Below are 17,494 nucleotides of genomic sequence, written 5' to 3' on the forward strand. Positions count from 1 at the left end.
GATACTTTATAATAAAACTAGTGGCCCAGTGAACGAAATTTGCAGGGGAGGGCGCGGGAGAGTAGGAGGTTCCGTCAGCCCAGCCTGCAACCTCTCTAATCGGAGACCCCTTGGGGGATGTCTGACTGCCAGTTTAGGCCCAATCTGGGACTGCTGGCTTCTAACCGCTCACCTGCCTGCCTGCTTGATCACCCCTAACTGCCTCTGCCTTCCTGCCTGATCACCTGCCTGCCTGATCTCAACCCCAACTGGCTTCTGCCCTGCCTCATCATCCCTAACTGCCCTCCTCTGCCAGGCCTGATCTCACCCCCCAACTGCCCTTCCTAATGCCAGCCTGATTGCCCCTAAACCCCCTGCCAGCCTGATCTTTACCCCCAACCTCCCTCCCTCTGCCAGCCTGATCTCCCCTAGCTGCCTCTGCCTTGGGCCCCACCACCATGTCTTTGTCCGGAAGGAAGTCAGACATCCAGAAGATGGCCAGTTGACCTGGTCTAATTAGCATATTACCCTGTTATTAGTATAGATAGATTATATAGGATAGGATTGCTTAAATGGGGGGGATGGGGAGGAAAGCCTTTTTCAGCAGAAGGAGATGCTCTTGGCAGACAAAAACACATAATCCCTATATCTGGACTGATAGCCAGCCATATGCACTATGCTGCCAAACAAGTCATTAAAAAATTGAACCGCTTCCTTACACCTTACACCACACAGCTGCTGCCCTTAAAACCCCTCCTCAGCCCCCACCTTAGGTTCTGCCTTCGTAGTTCACCCAAATTAGGTTCTGATTGGTCAGTTTCTATGCCAGTCAGCATCAAAAGCTCCACCTGCTAGGCAGCCATTGGCTCCGGGCACTTCACCCAGATTTGGTTCTGATTGGTCAGTTTCTATGCCAGTCAGTGTCTCTGGGCCTATCTCTGGGCCTGATCAAAGAGGCGGGATTGATCAGCAGCCCCCCCAGAGGCCCAAAGAGAAACAGAGGTGTGGCTGCTGTGGAAGCCCGGAGAGAAAGAGAGAGGCAACGCTGATCAACAACTGCCACAGAGGCTGTGGATCAGACCCTGCCTCTCTCTCTGCAGGCCTCTCTCTGAGCCTGATCCGCAGCCCCCTTGGCAGTTAGTGCTGGGTTGCTGCACCAGCACCAGCTGCAATCAGTGCTGGGTCACCATGGCAACCCAGCACTGACTTCCAGTGTTCGGTGGAGCCTTGGTTGTTGAGGACATTATGGACCCTGGCTCTTTATATATATATAGATAAAATCAGTTGATAAATGAAGTGTTTAGGATTTATAGGACATATTCTTCATGGTCTCACATCTCTTAAGGTTGTGCCCTTGGAAGACTAAAGAAGCAAGATTCTAAGGCCTCAAAACTATCAACCTTTGGTTATTTGGGCCTCTATAATAATTTCACTATGATTGCATAAACTGTGGGAATCTTTAAGCCATCTTGAGCCAAGTAAAATAAGTATCTTATTTTACTGTTACAGATATGTATCCTGCTTTATGTACATTCCATACCTATATGCATAAATATTTTTCCACCTCAAAATTAGAAAGCAGCCTATAAGAGGCTGAAGTTTTAGGTAGGTCACCATCTCTGCATCTCTTTTTTCATGGCTTTTAGAGCTGTGCCTCAGCTTAACTTATGTGTTCTACATATTATAACCAACCTCAGAGATGCAACAAGCATGCACTAGATCTCATAAACTAGAGCCCCACAGGCCAAATTCAACTCACTGTTTACTTTTGTAAATAAAGAGTTATTGAAACATAGCTTGCTTTCCCTGGCAGAATTGAATAGTTGTGACAGAGACATATGGCCCACAAAGCTGACAATATTTACTATCTGACCCTTGACAAAATGTTTTCCAACCCTGTGCTAGACAGTCTCTCAACTTTCTCACTACAGAAGAAAGCTGCTGAGTTGTGTAGCTATTATTTCATTCAACCAACATTTATTGAAGGCCCACTACGTGGTAGGTGAAGTGTAATTTGGAAACCACCTTGGCACATGTAGTTTGGCAGATATGTTCCATACTTGAACCCCAGACTCCTTTTTCTACATCCTGATGAGGTGCACTTCACTGCCCCCAAATGGAGTTTGCTTGACAAGCAAAACCCATATTCCTTTTTTGATTTGTGTATTTACATTTAAGGAATGTGTTTGAGCTGTGGCTAAATCTTCCAGTCTGCTGGCTCATCACCCCTGACTTTTTAGCTAGGTGCTAAGATTTGGAGACAAGGATGAGGAGAGTAATTATCCATAAACACCATGCCTTTATGGTTATAAGAAATAGAGTCTCTGATACATTTGGAAATTGATGTCCAGTTTACGATGTTTCTTTGCAAGTTTTTTGTTACCATGGTTAAAAATACCTGAATCATTACTTTATTTTTGACAATAAATTCCTAAGAGGTGAACTGTGTAAATCCAGAAAATTTTGGAGAACTCCCATTTGGCTATCGGGAGCTCATAGCAAATGGAACTCAAGTGTTGGTGTTTCCAGAGACAACCCTGCACTTTAGAAAATATATGGATTAATCCTGACTGAGGGAAAAAGAATTCAGATCACAGCCTGGGACAAAGTGGCTGATGATGTACCAGTTCCTGAGAATTCTTTCTCTGCCGTATTTCTCTTACTGGCTTCTTCCTTTCCCTTCCATTTCCTCTCAGCTCCCTTTGGCCTTTACCTGCTCTCCTCTGATTAAGGGAAACAGAAGTTCACTGGTCTGCAGCCTCTGTGCTCACGCTACTCCCTAGCTCGTGTGCAAACCACAGCGAGGTGGAGGCAAGGCCAGAACTGGAGTGCAGTCTCTTGTCCTCAGTTCAGTGCTCTTTCCCTGAGCCCCATGGCTGCTTTCACAGGAATTTGCCAATGGTTTCATCTACCACTAGCTTTTATGTGTTTTATAGGCTAGCTGGAGTCCAGCTTATCAGCTGACACTTTATTGATTTGGGTAGTTACATTTAAGGATCGTAACAATATGATGCTCTGTCTCTACCTTTACAGAAAGTGATAGGAAATGGCTGGTTTCTGCTGATTGCTCCCTTACTTAGAAAAGAAGTAAGGGAGCAATATCTATGATCTTACTCATAAAGTATTCCTGCAGAATTTTGGATTCTCTCCTAGATCTCCAGTTCAGCAGCCCATGGCTGGTAGATATGGCATGTGCATGGTGGTATCTGCCATCAGCCTTGTATTACATTATCCTGAGTCCCACACACCAGTGGCATGGCTGGATGATACATGCATGCCAGTCCTGACCATGTAGCCCTCACAAAGTGGTGGCCCTTTAAAACACCCAAAGACAGAGTATAGGGCTCTAGGGCTGAAGTCACTTAGAGTCATTATAAGGAATAAGAGAAAAATGAAAAAGACAAGAAGAAGGTAGTATTCTGTACTATCCCACTTAGGGCTTAAGAGATCGGCTTAGGAGCCAGGCACATGTGGACCTGAATCCCACCACTTCTAGCTGTGGGTCCTTGGGCATCTGCTTAGTCTCCCCTTGCCTTGGGTTTCCTCCTCTGTGGGACCTGGGTGATATCTCCCACCCAGAAGGTTTAGAAGGATCAAATCAGGTAATGACCATGTAAAGTACTTGCACAGCATCAAATCAAAACACTTTGATTTTTTTTTAAGGGTAGAAAATTTTGGAGAAAGGCTATGAGGAAGTATAGTGAAGGCACACACGGCCTACTAGCCTTCCACAGTATATGATACATATTTTACCCTGAACAATAGTGGTAAATCAAATCTCACCGAGCCAGGTCATCCCAGTGACACAGATGGAAGTGTTTTCCATTTCCCTATGCCTTGCCCAGAGCAACCACCCACATGAGTCATTTCCCTGGCCCATTACCGCTGACAGCGGGGCACAGGATGAAAACTAATGAGCCATTTGTTTCCAACGTGCCTGTAGGGTTAGCCACAAAATAGTCATTGACCCCAGAAACGTTTTTTTTCCTACCGTAAATTAGCAATAATTAATTCATGACTCCATATAAGTTTTCACTAATATTTCATATATTATCTTTTATTCAAGCAGCAGAGAGTATGAATTATAATGTTTGGGTTCATAAATTAATGTTAATCATTATTATAATGTTAAAAATTATAATAATGCTAGTATATAATGTTAATAATTATAACATTAACACCAATTATGTTAATTTCTATAACAGTATGTTATAGAAGTTAATGGAAGAATATCATAAGTTAATGGAAGAATATCATCTAACTTTTGGCAAGCAAAGTTGTATATTTAATTTATAGTTTTGGTTGTGTTTGTCATTGTTAATGTACTAACTAGTATGTTAATTAAATGTTCTTATTTTATAGTATGTGAATTATTGTAGAATCCTGAGAGTATTCTATTCTTCTTTTAGGATGAATCATTATATCTAACGTGATACTTACCTTTTAAATCTAAAAATATGTTTCTAGCCTTTCTTAGTGAAGACTGTCAGCCATGTCAGGGAAGATTATTTTATAATGTAAATGAATAATAGCTCTGGCCTGTGTGGCTCAGTTGGTTGGGTGTCTTCCTGTGCAACCAAAAGGTTGCTGGTTTGATTCCAGGCCAAGGCATGCCCGGTTTGCAGGCTCCATCCCCAGTGGGGGCCATGCAATTGATGTTATGCTCTCACATCGATGTTTCTCTCTTCTCCCTTCCTCTCTCAATAAAAATCAATAAACTATTGATTTTTAAAAGAAAATAATAATAATAATTTTAAAAGAATGAAACCTAAACTCTGGGTATTTAGATGAATGGCTGAGTAATAACCACCAGATTGTGTTTGAGAAGTTTAGGAGTTCAAATATCACACAAAGTAATTTTCAGATCAGTTTCTTTCAAATAGCAATTTGGAGTACTAGGCCTGCCCGGATTAATTTACAAATCTCAAAGGCACAGATCCAGTTTGTGGCCTACCCAGTCTGATAGCCAAGTCCTCTCCAAAAATATTTTAAAAGTCAATCCATTAAGTATAAACCCAAACACATTGGAATTTTAAGGGTTTTTTTTTATGAGAATAGAACGGTTGGAGGAAATTTTTTCAAAACCACAAAATGTGTCCATGAATGTTGGAAAAGAATGGCCAATTACTGTAAATGAGATCCCCCTGGTGAGGCAGTACCACCCAGGAAGGCTGTGCAGACAACATAGAAAATCAAGACAGAAACCACAGCCCACAATCAAGCATTAACTCTTCAGAGAAAATATCACAACCAGTGAAGGTAGCCCTTTGAATTTCTTCTATATGAAGATGGGAGAAGCCAATTAAAATGCCTGGCCCTAAATCACCATGTCCCTCCTCTGTAAAGAATGCATGTTATGCCCTAGCTGGTTTTGCTCAGTGGATAGAGCATCAGCCTTTGGATCAAAAGGCCCAGGGTTCAATTCCAGTCAAGGGCACATACCTCGGTTACAGACTCCTCCCCGGCCCAGGCCCTGGTCAGAGCTCATGCTGGAGGCAACCAATAGATGTGTTTCTCTCACATCAATGTTTCTCTCTGTCTTTCCCTCTCTCTTTTCCACTCTCCCTAAAAATCAATAGAAAAATATCTGTGGGCAAGGATTAACAAAACAAAAAAATAAATAAACATAAAGAATGCATGTTATCACTGAGACTCTACCAAGTTTCTGTTAATAAGAACACTTAACACATTTTTGCTATATATTTATTTATTCCCTTTTCTTATCTCTGCTTATAGGGGTCAAGCAACCACCAAAGCCATCAGGTGCTGGTAGAAATGCGTCCATGGACTCTACCCACTTCACAAAAAAACCAGGTAAGGGATAGGATGCTGACTTCACCCTTACTCAGCTCTGTGCTGGACTGTGGGCAGTAACTGCAGTATCATTTGTTGCAGCAAAAGCATCAGTATCCTCACGGCCTCTAGAGCAGTGGTTCTCAACCTTCTGGCCCTTTAAATACAGTTCCTCATGTTGTGACCCAACCATAAAATTATTTTCGTTGCTACTTCATAACTGTAATGTTGCTACTGTTATGACTCGTCATGTAAATATCTGATATGCAGGATGGTCTTAGGCGACCCCTGTGAAAGGGTTGTTCAACCGCCAAAGGGGTCGCGACCCACAGGTTGAGAACCGCTGCTCTAGAGCATCAGAGCCATGCTAGCAGCACCTGGGGATTACTAGGAAAGCATTCAAGAATCTTATGTTTGGGAGAATGAAAATGCTCTGTGTACAAATTAAACATTAATAAGAACCTCTAATGGGTACCAATTGAATAATTACTTTGTATAATGTTCTGAAGGGCCGTAATGCACAAATGCGGGTGAGTCACTGTGGGTTCTAGTCTTCCTCATGTTCAAGTTTTGCTCTTGTGTAATTTATTACAGTATCCTTTGCCTGAAATGATTTATGTTTCTAATTTACGACTATGCTCTATATTTGAGGCCCAAATTATGTAGCTGGTGACTTGGAAACTCTTGGCATTGAATAAGAACTCTGTGCTTTTTGAAAGGATACTGTGAAAGCTACTCTGGTGCATTAATGTTGGGGCTACAGATCTAAATTCTGTCAGCACTGCTCACTCCCCCCACACATGCATGCACATGCACACATACTTTTTAGTCTCCTAAGAAGAACTTAAAGACACAGGGCATTTTCCTGGATTGTCAGTTGTACATGAAGTTTAAAAAAATTAATTTTTTTATTGATTTAAAGAGAGAGGGAGAGAGAGATAGAAACATCAGTGATGAGAGAGAATCATCAGTGGGCTGCCTCCTGCACACCCCCTACTGGGGATCAAGCCAGGCATGTGCCCTGATCAGGAATCGAACTGTGACTTCCTGGTTCAAGGTTCGATCACTGAGCCGCACCGGGCTGTATATGAAGATTTTTAAACCAACATATATTATGCAAAGAAAGCTATAACACAGACTTAAAAGAAAATTTGGGTTACGTAGACTGCTCCAGGCACCCCTAGCCTTACCAGCCTTAGTGCAAAGTAGACACCTTGTGCAATTTTTAAATGTTGCCTCTTCCCTCCACCCTTTAGGTAAACCATTTACAAAAATGTATCTTTTCTCTGGGCTGGCAGCTTTGTACCAGGGCTTGTGGGTAGATGAGTAGAGTGGGTGTTAAACTTTGGTTCCCACTTACACACCTCTGCTCAGCTGCCCTTGTGCACTGCACGACCACTGACAATGACCCTGCTCTCTATGGGTTTATAGCTTCTGCCATCAAAGCTCCTTGGTTGTAATGATTTAAGTTCTGAAATTGTCCGTTTCATTCTAATTACACTAGAGGCCTGGTGCACAAATTCATGCATGGGAGGGGTCCAGTGGGCCCACCCTGGGGCCGATCTGCCAGGCAGGCCAGAAGGAGGGGCCATGGGCAGTTGGCCAGCTGGCCCTGCTCCCTGGTCAAACTCCCGGTGGAGGGGGCAATTTGCATATTAGCCTTTTATTATATAGGATAATAGAGTTTGAGGGTGAGATGGATCATCCACTAACAGAGAAATTATACACTTTAACAATTTAAAGCTAAAACAGTAAGAATTGTAGCCTCAAAATCAAAGGCAATTGCAGATAATGAAACTCAAAAACACTATTGCTGAGACTATGTGGGAAACTAAAGATGTTAAATTCTATACATTTATACAGTCTTTCAAGAGGCAGGTATACCTATACATGTTTATCTATAACTAGAGGATGTTTTCATATACTAATGTGTTTCTTCATTATTCCTGAATACATTAAAATCATTACTTTAGAAAAATATCAGAAATTACTTAGCACTTTTCTATAGAATCTATGCCATTCAATCACTACGTATTGAACGTTATAATTTTTTAAAACCTGTGATTTTTATAGAGTGAATCCTTATGACAACTTTATCTGTAATATAATCTCTTAGCCATAATTCCAGGCACTCGCCGCCCACCCTTGCCACCTAGACCTACGCCCCCTCGAAGAAAACCATTGCCACCAAATAATGTCACTGGAAAGCCAGGAAGTGCAGGTATGTCAGTCATATGCATCCCTTCTCTCTCCATGACTTCAGTTGTACTGGCCAACCACAGCCCTCCTTGTATACTAGCCCAGGCAACAGACAAGCCCTTGGTGTGTGTGATGGTGCCTGGGTTGGCCCTAAAGACCAGACATAGCTTTGAGGACTCATATCCTGGTTCTGGGTGGGTGGGTTGAAAGAAACCATCATTGAGCATCCCAGCCAATGTGTCTGCTTGGAGCCAAGACAGAAGCTGACTCAGGCCCTTCCAGGAGTGGATTATTTGGGACAAGATGTTGAATGTTGCCAACCCACCAGGGGTAATAGAAAATGTGAGGCCCTGTCATCAGCTTATCATTCTATCTTCTGAAATGAAATCCCACACATCTTGTTGAAAGCTCCCCTGTCCACCAGCCTTTATGCTGGCTCCAGTATTAGGTAGTGGAGGAAAGATTAGGGACTAAAATATTAGCAGCTCTAGGCCGAGCAACAAGGCAGTGGTATAATTTAGAAGTCGAGCTGCCTCTCACCTCTATGCCTTTTCATGTGTTATCTCCTTCCCATGGAAGGGCCCCTCCAAGTCACCTGGGATGCTCACACTTCACTCTTTTCTTAAAGAAGAGCCTTTTCTAACTCCCCAAAGTAGTCTTAGCATTGCTTCTCTGTTCTACTTGTCCTTGATACACACCTCTGTCAGAGCAAAGACCAAATTGGTTTATACCTGTTTGTTTACACACTTGTCTTCCCCTACTGGACCAGGAGTTCTGTGGGAACAGAGTCCTTGGCACATTTTCTCTGAATTCCCAGAACCAAATCTGGTGTGTGGCACCTATAGGATATTTGATAAGTTCTCACTGACTGAATAAATGGATGAAATTAAGAATTAATGAAAATTGACCTGGTTCAGAGCAAAGCTTTACCTCATTTCTCTTTGACTGGACTTGCCAGCACATCACAGCATGTTCCCCATCTTTCCTTCCTCTCTCCACTATCTCTACTTCCTAAATATTTTCTAGTTGGAAGCAGGATAGAAATGTTAGACAGCTGTGAACGATGAAAGGGTGAGGGGTTTACATGAAGGGGAATAGATGTCACTCTTCTCCCGGGACAAAAGTAGGCTGTGGTGATAGAGAAGCTTTTCTGATGTATCCCGTGCACAGTGGACTCTAGATCATTTTCCCATGAGCTGAAGGAGGGCTCAGCTCCTCACTCATGTTTTTGGTGCCTTCCTGAGTCAAGGCCCAGAGGCATGGCTGCAGTGAGGACATCTGGTTCTCCTGTAACCTGGGGTCAAATTGGATGAGTCAGACTGAAAGTGATGCCTGAGTGTCCCCCATAGAAAACTTGGGAACCCACCTGAAGAAGAACCACAAACACATTCCATTTCTGAGATTAACTCTGGTTCCCCACCTCATCCCCCTCGTACTATTCATCTCTCACTCAAAGGAAATGGCTCCCTGGAGGAGCCAAACACAAGAAGAGCAGTTGTACAATTTTGGCCTGATTACAGAAAGTGCATCCTGAATTCAGGAATCAGTAAAATGTTCTGGATGTCTGCGAGTACCCTCTGAGGCTACTGTGTAGATCCTCCACTTGCCCCCTGTGTCCAGATCTGCCGAGGACTCAGAGTCCCCCTCCCCTTGCCAAAGTAAAGGTGCGGGCTGCGTGCAACTTCTGTTGGTTTTTGCTCACCCTCTCTCTGTGGCCCGGTCCCACCATGACCAGGAGCATGAGTCTGCTGGGGTTGCTCCAGCAGCCCGTCTGAGGGACTCGTCCATGGTTTCATGCTGAGCCATGATGTTTGGGTCAGTGCTGTGCCCTTGACTCTTTGTTGTCTGAGATTGATCCCTTTTCCTGGAGGACTGTAAAATCCAATCTAGCCCCCAACCTACCTTACTTAAACACCCAGACTGGACTAGACCTGGGGATGGATCTGGTTTGGGAGACCTATTAGTGTTTTTAGTGGAGGAGACACTGGATTATAGTGTTACTGTTCTGGCTACTAGGCCAGAATCACAGATGTTACCTTCAAAATCATTTTCTTCTTCTTCAGCCGTCTCCCATGCCTGCCAGTTAACCTCCCAGTCAGGCTATGCCATCTCCTTGACATCCCTCATGTCTAATTCCTTCCATCCAGCCTCACTGCTTCTGCTGCAGTTCACCTCGCCTGCCCCTGCCTACACAACTGCTTTTGTCTCCTCTCTTCTCTCTCTGCCACCAGCCTTGCAGCCTAACTATTCATCCTCTTCTCATCTGATCTGGTTGTTTCCCTGTTGAAAGTCTTTCAGTGGTTCCTTGCTGCCTAAAAATAATGTGCAGATCCTGTTATATTGTAAATCAGAAGACGCCTTATCAATAAGCCAAATTTATTTGGAGTCCTGTTCATTTTTGCTAATTGTGGGCCCAGAGGAACTCTTGCTTCTCAAATTCTGGGGCCCAATATGGTGGAAGTCTTTTCAATTTATATGTTTTTCAGCTCTTTGTTTTCCAAATTTGGAATGAGACTTCCGGACCTTCTGAGAAAAAGTCCTGTTTGCTGGGACAGGGCCATGAGACCATATCTCAAGGCCTGGCCTGGTGCCAGCACTGACAACTCTGTCTGGGGCATATTTTATGGCCTCTCTGGAATGGGGAGTAGCTTTATTTCCCCTATTATTTAAGCAAGCAAATGTTTACAGAAGCCAGAATAGCAGGGTTAAAATTTTGAACAGCTGTTTTTACCCAAGATGGAGGTTACTATGCTTCAATCGGTGGTGCATGGCTCTTCAAGATCTGCCGTCCCTGCCCTCCACCCTTGGTTCTCACGGCCCCCAGCAGCACTGTGGGCTCTCACCCTTCAAATTAAAAATACCAAATGGTTACATGCTTCCTTGACTTGGTTCTTCTTGCAACCTCTGATTCAAATACAGCTGATGACTTCCCACTGATCACTTCTTTATTGTCACATCCTCCGTGAAGGCATTTTTACCTCCCGCCCCTCCTCCACAAAACCCTTCACCTTTCCGATAGATATTACTGTTCCTTCCTCTTGCCCTCTCGGTGACTTTAGCCAGTTCTTTCACAATATCGGTAATGATTCAGTATATTTGGCTCACACGTCTCTCTTGATCAAGGATACCAGGTCTTTTCTCTCCAAGCCTGGCATATAGTGCCAAGCTACATGTTAAGTGCCTAATAAATATGCATTGAATAAATAAATGGCGAACTGGGCAGTGCTCTTCTAAAGCCTGACCGCTTTGGCTCTATATTTCAGGGATCATTTCATCAGGCCTAGGAACTTCCCCACCCCTGAGGGCAACACTCAGGCCTACCGGACCCACCTCAGAGAGAACAGAGAGAGACAAAAAGGAACCAACAGCTCCCGCCTCAGGAGAAGATCTTGGTTAGTATGTCATTCACCTCCTCCTGGAGGCTTAGCTACAAAATACTCAAGGATTTCCAATTAGGGGGGAAAGAGTCTCAGCTCTGGATCATCTTTGTTACTTAATTTTATGATTAATATGATTATTTTTAGTTTTAAAATAGTACTTATTTTTAATGCTTTGGCATAGAATATGCTCCTTCCTTTCACAGACATAGAGGAAAGTACCTAAACTTTTTAGGAAAGTCTTCCTGAGAAGATATAGATTACCCAGTGCTTCTTACTAAATCACATCATTATAATTACATACGCCTTGTTTTATTAATAAGTATTAGCTGCTTGGTTGTAATCTTTAAAGCTTTATTTATTACATTGTAGAATGCCTAAAGCAGGACACAATTAAAGACCTTTTATTGCAGTTGATGTGAATAAAAAAAAAATGAAAATCAAAGTTGTGAACAGTTGACTAGGAGACATGTTAAATATTTATAGTCTTTACTACTTTTGATTGTATTGTGAAGCTTTATCTTTTGCCAAAATTGTTTATTATACTCCATTCTCAGGTGATATAACTGACTTTAGCTCAAGTCCAACAAGAGAAACTGATCCTCTTGGGAAGCCCAGATTCAAAGGTATGTCTGGCTTCAAATCTTAATTTTGACAAGGCTGTTTGGTGGGTGTATCAGTCAGAAGTTGCTATGCCACCCAACATCTTAGTGGCATGCATATAAGGATTTACTTCTCATATGTGTTCAAGTCAGCTTTATGATGATATTAACAAATGGGGGTCAGTTGATCTAGGATGTTCTTGGTTGGGTGGTTCTACTGGGCCTCTTGTGAGTTGGGGATGGGCTTCTCCTCGTCTGTTCATTCTAGGATGAAGGACCAACAGTGACCCAACAGTGACCCAAAAGAAACCATTCTCAGGACTATACAAAAACAAGAGAGGGGGACTCCAAATACACAATCACATTTTAAGCTCCTTCTTGTGTTATACTGCCAATATCTATTGGCCAAAGAAAGTCACATAGCACTGCTCAAATCAAGAATTGCGGAAGTATACTTCTTTCATGGATATAGAGAATATTTTTGAACAGTAATCTTATCTAACACAGGAGAGATGTAATGTGATATAGAGCCCAATATTTCCTTTTGTAATATTTTGTTCTGAGGTATATAACTTGATAAATTTTTATATATGTATACCCCATGAAGCCACCATCACAATCAAAATAATGAATACCACTTCCAAAAGTTTATAATCCCTCTCACTCCTCCCACCCAACCTATAGTCCCTAGATAACAGCAAATCTGCTATACTATAGGTTAGTATGCATTTTGTGGAATTTTATATCAATATCTGAACTCTTTTTTTAAAATCTGGTTTCTTTCACTCAGCATAATTATTTATCCATGTTGCTGCTTTTATTAATATCCCTTTTTATTACTGCCTAGTATTATATTGTATCCTATATAATAAAACCCTAATATGCAAATCGACCAAACGGGGAATGGCCAGTGGAGCAACCAGTCACTATGATGCGCACTGACCCCACTCCCCCCAAGAGGGAGGCGACCAGTGGTGGCTATTGGGGGGTGGGACTGGCCAGCAGGCAGCGCCAGGACGCCAGCCAAGGTGCCAGCTGGGGCCCCCCCATAGCCCCACCCACCAATTGCCCCACAGATGGCCCTGATTGCCAGCCAGGCCTAAGGACCCTACTCTATATATTGGGAACAGTCTCTTAGATTTAAAAATTAAAACCTGGCAAGGCTACTCTATCACTGAAAAAACAGGATGATACAGCGATGACATGCATGGACTCTGGCTTGCACATTTTGTGGTCAGCCCTGATTCTGACACTTATAACTGTGTGACAAAGCCAATTACTTAACTTCTCTCTGCTTCAGTTTTTCCACCCATAAGATGGGGAAAATGGTACTACTGCCTCAGAAGGATCATGTTTTGTACTACTTTTTATAATCAGGGCAAAAAAATGTAGCTGCCCATACAACAGCAAGATACCTTTCACCTGTATGAAAAGTATGGTCACTGGTGCATGCAGTGTCCTGGATTGTGAGAGGGATGTCCTACTGCTGGTTTAGGCCTGACATCCCCCAAGGGGTCCTGGATTACAAGAGGATGCAGGCCGGGCTGAGGGACCCTCTTCCATGCACAAATTTAGTGCACTGGGCCTCTAGTAGATATACGATAATTTAATTAATCCTGTTCATGGCATTTGGGTTGTCTCTAATTTTTTTTATATTACCTTTAAAGCTGCTATGACCATTCATAAGTTTGTGTAGACATACATTTTCATTTCTTTTGGACAAATTCCTATAAGAGGAATGGCTAGATTATATGTACCTGTATATTTAAAATTTTAAGAAACTGCCAAACAGTTTGCCACAGTAGTTGTATTATTTTACCCTCCTGTCAGCAGTATATGAAAGTTGCAGTTTCCCCATGTCTTTGCCAACATTTGGTGTGGTCAGTCTTTTTCATTTCAGCCATTTTAATGGTGTGTAGTAGTATCTGATTGTGATTTCACTTTGCATACCCCTAAAGACTAAGAATGACAAACATCTTTTCATGTCCTTATCTTCCATCTGCATATCTTTATTGGTGTGTCTGCTCAAAATGTCTGTCCATTTTTTCTTATGGAGTTGCTTATTTTATTAGCATTGAGTTTTGGGAATCTTTATATTTTCTGGGTAGGAGATATTTGTCTGATACATACTTTGCAATATTTTCTCCCAACATGTGGCTTCTCTTTTAACTTTAATGAAGCTTGCTTTATAAATTTGTTTTTTTATAGATTGTATTTTGGTGTTGTCTTTGAGAAATCATGAACTAATCAGAGGTCATAATGACCTCCTCTGTTCACTTCCAGTTTTCTAGTTTTACATCTAGGTTCTATGACCATATTGAATCAAATTTTGTGTGTGACGCAAGCTAATTTTCTTGCTTATAGATACCTAATTTTTCTGGCATTTGTTAGAAAAAAAAAAAACAAACTATTCTTTCTCCGCTGAATTTTATAGTATCTTTGTCAAAAATCAATTGTATATACACTGAGTGGCCAGATTATTATGACCACCTGACATTTGTAGGCAAATTAACTATAATTTCGCGCTGAAGTTGCTAGAGGGCCAGACCATTATAAATAGGGAAGCAGGTTGTTTACCACGACAGTAGAAGTGATTTTTTTCTGAAGATATGGGTAAGCAACGCGATTTAACAGCCTTTGAACGTGGGGTATATTTGAATGTGAGTAGCCAGATTATTATGACCACCCCATCAGTACTTCGTTGGGCCACCTTTTGCCTTCAATACTGTGGCGATTCTTCTTGGCATTGACTCCATGAGATGTTGAAAGGTAATGCAAGGAATCTGACCATGCCTGATGAATAGCACTGTCCAGTTCTATGAGATTTGATGGTTGTGGAACCAGCTGCCTGATGGCTCTTTTAACTTCGTCCCACAAATGCTCAATTGGATTGAGATCTGGTGATTGTGGGGGCCACCTAAGCAAGGTAAAGTCTCCCTTACATTCTTGAAACCACTCCTGCACAATACGAGCACCATGGCATGGCGCATGTCTTGTTGGAAGAAGCCATCTCCATTGGGATACGCCATCAACATGATAGGATGAACTTGATCAGCAATGATACTTAGGTATGTTGTGCTATTCAGACGTTGTTCCACACGAAGTAAAGGGCCCAAATCATGCCAGGAAAACATGCCCCAAACCATAACACTGCCCCCACCAGCTTGACGCATTGTACTCATGCATGTGGGGTGCATGCTTTCATGCTGTTTCCACCCAATTCTCACTCTGCCATCTGCATGATGCAACTGGAAACGTAATTCATCGGACCACATGACTTTTTTCCAATGCTCGACTGTCCAATCCTTGTGTTCCTGTGCGAATTGGAGATGTTTTATCTTGGTAACTGCAGACAGCAAAGGTGTTCAAAGAGGCCTTCGGCTTCCATATCCCATACGATGCAGTGTACGGCTAATTTGCCTACAAACGTCAGGTGGTCATAATAATCTGGCCACTCACTTTCAAATATATCCCATGTTCAAAGGCTGTTAAATCGCATTGTTTACCCATATCTTCAGAAAAAAAATCACTTCTGTCATGGTAAACAACCTGCTTCCCTATTTATAATGGTCTGGCCCTCTAGCAACTTCAGTGCGAAATTATAGCAAATTTGCCTACAAACGTCAAGTGGTCATAAAAATCTGGCCACTCAGTGTATATATGGAACTATTTTGGGATTCTCCATTTTATTCCAGTGATCTACTTACCTTTAAACCAATACCACAATGTCTGGATTCCCGTGGGTTTATAATAAGTGCTGAAATCAGGTTGCATTAGTTCTCTAATGTTGTTCTTACTTTTCAAAGTTGTGCTGGTTATTCTGGGACCTTTGGGTTTCTATCTGAATTTTAGAAACTGGCTGGTGTGATTCAGTGGTTATAGTGTCGGCCCAAGCACCAAAGGTTATCGGGTTCCATTCCTAGTCAAGGGCATGTGCATGGGTTGCAGGTTCAAATCCCTAGCCCTGGTCAGTGCTCATGTAGAAGGCAACCAAACAATGTGTCTCTTTCCCATCAATCTTTCTCTTTCTCTCTCTCCCTCTCTCCATCTCTCTCCATCTCCCTTCCTCCCTTCCACTCTCTCTAAAAAAAAGGCAATGGAAAAAATACCCTCTGGTGAGAATTTTTTAAAAAATGGCATGCTTAAGTTTCTATTAGAATTGAGAAAAATTGACAGCTGTACAATATTAACTCTTCCTGCCTATGAACATGGTATATTTCAATTACTTAGGTCTTCTTCAGTTTCTCTCACCAATGTTTTATAGTTTTCTTTTTCAAAAAAAAAAAATACTTTAATTTATCCCAGAGAGGGAGAGGGAGAGAGAGATAGAAACATCAATGATGAGAGATAATCATCAATCTGCTGCCTCCTACAGATCCCACACTGGAGCTTGAGCTCACAACTTGGGCATGTGCCCTGACTGGGAATCAAACCCTGACTTTGTGGCTCATAGGTCAACACTCAACCACTGAGCCATGCCAGCCAACCTGCTTTATAGTTTTCAGTGTATAGAAAATCATAAAAGCATTTGTTTTTATTTCTAATATATAGAAACACAATTGATATTTGTGCAGTGATCTTGTATCCTGCAGCCTTGCAAAAACTCATTTAGTCGAGTTTTTGTAAATACATTGGATTTTTACATACAGAATCATATTATCTGAGAGTAAAGTTTTACTTCTTCCTCTCCATCTTGGATGGCTGTTCTCTTGCCTTATTGTACAGGCTGAAGCCTCAGTAAAAATATTGAATAAAAATAGTGAGAATGGACATCTTTTTCTTGTTCCTGATCTTATGGGGAAAACATTCCGTCTTTCACCATTAGGTATCATGTTACCTGTAGATTTTTCATAGATGCCCTTTATTGGGTTAAGAACATTCCCTTCTATTCCTACTTTGGTGTGAAATTGATGTGGGTCTCTTTTATACCTTTTATATCTTAACTTTTGACCATATGGATTATCCTATACTAGAGGCCCAATGCGCGAAATTCGTACAAGAGTAGGCCTTCCTTCCCCCAGCTCAGCACCCAGGACCTGGGCTTCCCTCGCAGCCCTACTCTAGAAGGACATCCGGTCTAATTAGACCGACCGGCAGAACTATCAGTCGCTATGACATGCACTGACCACCAGGAGGCAGACGTTCAATGCAGGATCTGCCCCCAGCCCTCAGGCCCAAGGCCAGCCAAGGCAGGTCTCCCCAATTGCTCCACCAGTCACCCAGTAGAGGGAGACAACCAGTGGTGGGGGGCAGGGCCGGTGAGTGGGTGGCACCAGGACAACCAAGGCAGGTGCCAGTGGGGACCCCCTGATCACCCCGCCAGTGCTCCCACAGATCAGCCCTGATTGCCGGCCAGGCCTAGGGACCTTACCCGTTCGTGAATTTTGTGCACAGGGCCTCTAGTAGTAGTAATAACTGCTTTATTGTTTTTGTCTAATGATTCGAACATCTATGCAAGTTCTAGGTTGGTTTTTAATGATTTATTTTTCTCCTCATTATGGGAAATATTTTCCTGTTAATTTCATCTTGTTGGGTTCTGAATGT

The 17,494-nt window shown here is 42.4% G+C and overlaps 1 protein-coding gene across 1 annotated transcript in view; it reads left to right on the forward strand.

Moving 5' to 3' along the window:
- The window catches only part of ABI3BP (ABI family member 3 binding protein), a gene marked incomplete at its 5' end in the record, with an annotated part of 255,936 nt that overhangs the window by 203,289 nt on the left and 35,153 nt on the right, over positions 1–17,494 (forward strand). Inside the window, 4 exons of the mRNA XM_023762091.1 lie at positions 5,716–5,793; positions 7,889–7,993; positions 11,235–11,363; positions 11,906–11,974. Coding sequence (XP_023617859.1) covers positions 5,716–5,793; positions 7,889–7,993; positions 11,235–11,363; positions 11,906–11,974 — 381 coding nt within the window. The remainder of the gene's footprint in view (positions 1–5,715; positions 5,794–7,888; positions 7,994–11,234; positions 11,364–11,905; positions 11,975–17,494) is intronic.

This window comes from Myotis lucifugus, unplaced genomic scaffold (genome assembly GCF_000147115.1).
Source record: "Myotis lucifugus unplaced genomic scaffold, Myoluc2.0 scaffold_231, whole genome shotgun sequence".
NCBI lineage: Eukaryota > Metazoa > Chordata > Mammalia > Chiroptera > Vespertilionidae > Myotis > Myotis lucifugus.